This window comes from Colobus angolensis, unplaced genomic scaffold (genome assembly GCF_000951035.1).
Source record: "Colobus angolensis palliatus isolate OR3802 unplaced genomic scaffold, Cang.pa_1.0 Scaffold36, whole genome shotgun sequence".
Taxonomy (NCBI): Eukaryota; Metazoa; Chordata; class Mammalia; order Primates; family Cercopithecidae; genus Colobus; species Colobus angolensis.
Window position 1 is genome coordinate 1,860,530 of NW_012116932.1, and position 4,179 is coordinate 1,864,708.

At 43.0% G+C, this 4,179-nt stretch overlaps 1 protein-coding gene across 2 annotated transcripts in view; it reads right to left on the bottom strand.

Moving 5' to 3' along the window:
* Window positions 1–2,096: 2,096 nt before the first annotated feature.
* LOC105519756 (EGF-like module-containing mucin-like hormone receptor-like 3) overlaps window positions 2,097–4,179 on the bottom strand; it is a 64,965-nt gene continuing 62,882 nt past the window's right edge. For both annotated transcript variants that reach the window (XM_011953218.1, XM_011953219.1), the window contains one exon: window positions 2,097–2,329. In XM_011953218.1, the coding sequence (XP_011808608.1) occupies window positions 2,291–2,329 (39 nt within the window). In that variant the 3' untranslated portion in view covers window positions 2,097–2,290. The remainder of the gene's footprint in view (window positions 2,330–4,179) is intronic.

Sequence of the window (4,179 nt, forward strand, 5' to 3'; positions counted from 1 at the left end):
TGCAACCTCTGCTTCCCAGGTTCAAGTGATTCTCCTGCCTCAGCCTCCCAAGTAGCTGGGATTACAGGCACCCACCACCATGCCTGGCTAATATTTGCAGTTTTAGTAGAGACGGGGTTTCACCATGTTGGTTAGGCTGGTCTCGAACTCCTGACCTCAGGTGATCCACTTGCCTTGGCCTCCCAAAATGTTAGGATTACAGGCGTAAGCCACTGTGCCTGTCCGTGTCCTCTCTTTTCTTTCAAAATCCCTTTTATTCTCACATTAAACACCCCAGTCTTCCTTTTATTCTTCCAAGATTTTAATCTTTTGGCCTTTTTCCCCCAGTGCTTTGAGCTATTTCTCCCATGTGGTCTTCAAAGACTCAAATTTGGCTTTTGAGAGTGATGACTTAAAAAAAAAAAAAATCACCCAGCATCAATAGCAGACAGGTGCTAAAGAAAAATAAAAATCATCCAGCAAAATTTCTTCTTAAATGTATTCCTTTTTTATTAAGTTCCATAGAACTAGAACTTTTGGGCATGCACTTAATCTTCTTGCATTCTTTAATTTTTTTTTTTTATTTTTTGTGAAATAAACTTTTATTTGGAGGGACAGCATAATTTAGAGTCCAGGCTCTTCTACACTTTAAACATTTATTTATTTATTTGTTTTATATAGACAAAAAATGTATATAAATTTATCATGTACAACAGGATGTTCTGAAATATGTCTACATTGTGGAATGACTAAGTCAAGCTAATTAATATATGATTACCTCATATAACAATAATTTTTTTTTTTTTTTGGTGGTGAGAATGCTTAAAATCTCTCATCAGGTGCGATGGCTTATGTCTGTAATCCCAACACCTTGGGAGGCCCTGGCAAGTGGATCGCTGCTTGAGGTCAGGAGTTTGAGATCAGCCTGGCCAACATGGTGACACCCTGTCTACACTAAAAATACAAAAATTAGCTGGGCATGTGGCATGTGCCTGTAGTCCCAGCTATCAGGAGGCTAAGGCCGGAGAATCACTTGAACCCAGGAGGCGGAGGTTGCAGTGAACCTAGATCTCACCACTGCACTCCAGCCTGGGCGACAGAGAGAGACTCAGTCTCAAAAAAAAAAGAAGTTAGCCTGGGTCGGGCGTGGTAGCTCACGCCTGTAATCCCAGCATTTTGGGAGGCCAAGTCAGGTGGATCACCTGAGATTAGGAGTTTGAGACGAGCCTGACCAATGTGGAAAAACCCTGTCTCTACTAAAAATACAAAATTAGCCGGGTGTGGTGGTGCATGCCTGTAACGCCAGCTACTTGGGAGGCTGAGGCAGGAGAATCGCTTGAACCCAGGAGGCGGAGGTTGCACTTGCACCATTGCACTCCATCCTGGGCAACAAGAGCGAAACTCTATCTCAAAAAAAAAAAAAAAAAAGAAAAGTTAGCCTGTATCTAGCAAGGAAGTAAAGGCAGTAGGAAGCTGATGGTTTGAGGGAATGAGTGAGTTTAAAGAGCAAGTTTAGGCCAGGCACAGTGGCTCATACCTGTAATCCCAGCACTTTGGGAGGCCAAGGTGGGAGGATCATGAGGTCAGGAGATCGAGACCATTCTGGCTAACACAGTGAAACCTTGTCTCTACTAAAAACACAAAAAATTAGCCAGGCATGGTGGTGGGTTCCTGTAGTCCCAGCTACTTGGGAGGCTGAGGCAGGAGAATGCTATGAACCCAGGAGGCACAGCTTGCAGTGAGCCGAGATCGTGCCACTGCACTCCAGCCTGGGCAACAAAGCAAGACTCCATCTCAAAAAAAAAAAAGGAAAAAAAAAGAGCAAGTTTATGGCCGGCTGCAGTGGCTTATGCCTGTAATCCCAACACTTTGGGAAGCTGAGGCGGGAGAATCATTTGAGCTCTGGAATTTGAGGCTGCAGTGTGCTATGATCATGCCACTACACTCCAGCTGGGTGACAGAGTGAAACCCTGTCTTAAAAAAAAGGGGCAAATTTAGGATGAGTGGGACTAAGAACTTGAGGTAAAGGACCTCTTCATTTACAAAAAGTCAAGGAAATATTTGCAGTGGTTACGTTTTGGGTTTCTAGGGACAAGCATTGACAGAATACAGCATAGTGAAGAGAAATGCAATTTACCACACATTTTTTGAGAGCCTATTATGCAGAACAAACATTTTGGGAAGTAAAGGTTGATTACTTCCTCTCCAAGGATGATATGTTTAATGAATTCCCTTGTCCTTAGCTTCATTCTTCATAATGCCAAAAAGATCCATGGGTATGATTTTCCATATGGAGTTGAATGTTCTAGTTCTAATATTTTCTCTTCACTTGTCCTGGAAAAACATCCCCCTATAAAAGAGGTTTAGATTAAAGGTGGATGTAAGGGTAAAATAAAGCAAACAAATAAAAATCAACAACATGGAGAAAGAGCAAGAGTGATTTAAACCCAGCTTGAACCAGCAGGCAAGGATGGCATGATCTCCTAGCATTTAAAAATCCTAGGGCAGATGTGGTCTTCTTTGGCTTAGAGTGAGAAGACTTATCAAAAATTCAGCAGGAAGAATTATTCTTTTTGATAAATTTTCAGACATAATATTCCACTCTGGAATTTCAGTCCCCTGGATGTTTTTTCGTCTATGAAGAAAGGTTAGAGTCTTGTTGGCTTTGTTCCTCTTTGAATGCCCGTTATCTAACATAGTGCCTGATACACTGTAGAAGTCAACAAATATTCTCTTTGCACCCCACAACTAACAGCTTGGTTTAGCAGCCCCAAGCTCCACAGAGGAGCCAACATCTCCTGAAGAAGCCTATGAGGTTAGCGGTTCCTAGCCTAGTTATGAGAGCTGTGTGCAAGAAGTTCAAAGTTATGTCTTCCTTCCTGGTATTTATGGTTCATTCACAGAATTTCCCATCCAGATGCAATTTACAAGTCAAGCATGACTTTCCCATAGGGAACATTGCCCAGCAACCTAACTGATCTTCCAACTTTATCAAGTTTCTTGGGAGCAGAGTTAGAAAGGTAACCCAAGGTCAAATTTGTCCATAGAAGAAGAGTTTCATTAGCTTTTTACTCAAACTTTGTGCCTGAAAAATAGAAGCACAGAGATTTTTCTATAGAGATGGAGTCTTACTTTGTTGCCCAGGTAGGTCTCAAGCTCCTGACCTTAAGCAGTCCTCCTACCTTGTTCTCCCAAAAGTGCTGGGATTACAGGCATGAGCCACCATGTCTGGCCAAAGCTAATGTATTCCTTAAAGAGAGATTCATACATATATGCATATGTATATATATATTCTTTTTCTTTTTTTTTTTTTAGACAGGGTTTTGCTCGTCACCCAGGCTGGAGTGCAGTGGCATGATCTTGGCTCGTTGCAACCTCTGCCTCCTGGGCTCAAGCAATCCTCCTGCCTCAGCCTCCCAAACAGCTGAAATTACAGGCATGCACCACCATACCTGGTTAATTCTTTAATGTTTCTGTAGAGACAGGGTCTCACTCTATTGCCCAGGTTATATTTGATATTTTCCCCATCCAAAGATACACTCATATTATTCAATTTCCACAATGTTAAGTGATAATAATAAAAACGATTTTCCTTATTCCATTGTGGAGAACCAGTATCTAGAATGCTGGCAGCTTTGGGAATTATTTTGGATTATCTGGGAAACCTTTCACAGGTCACAGTCAACAGTCAGCACTTTTACTCTTGTTGAGAATAATTAAGGACAGAGTTTCACTCTTGTTGCCCAGGCTGGAGTGCAATGGCATGATCTTGGCTCATCGTAACCTCTGCCTCCCAGGTTCAAGCGATTCTCTTGCCTCAGTCTCCTGAGTAGCTGGGATTACAGATGCCTGCCACCACTCCCAGTGGCTCACACCTGTAATCTCAGCACTTGAGAGGCCAAGGTGGGCAGATCACTTGAGGTCAGGAGTTCGAGACCAGCATGGCCAACATGGTGAAACACCATCTGTACTAAAAATACAAAAAAATTAGCTGGGTGTGGTGGCAGGCACCTATAATCCCAGCTATCAGGAGGCTAAGGCCGGAGAATCACTTGAACCCAGGAGGCAGAGGTTGCAGTGAGCCGAGATTGCACCACTGCACTCCAGCCTGGGCAACAGAATGAGACTCTGTCTAAAAAAAAAAGAAAAGGGCCGGGCGCGGTGGCTCAAGCCTGTAATCCCAGCACTTTGGGAGGCTGA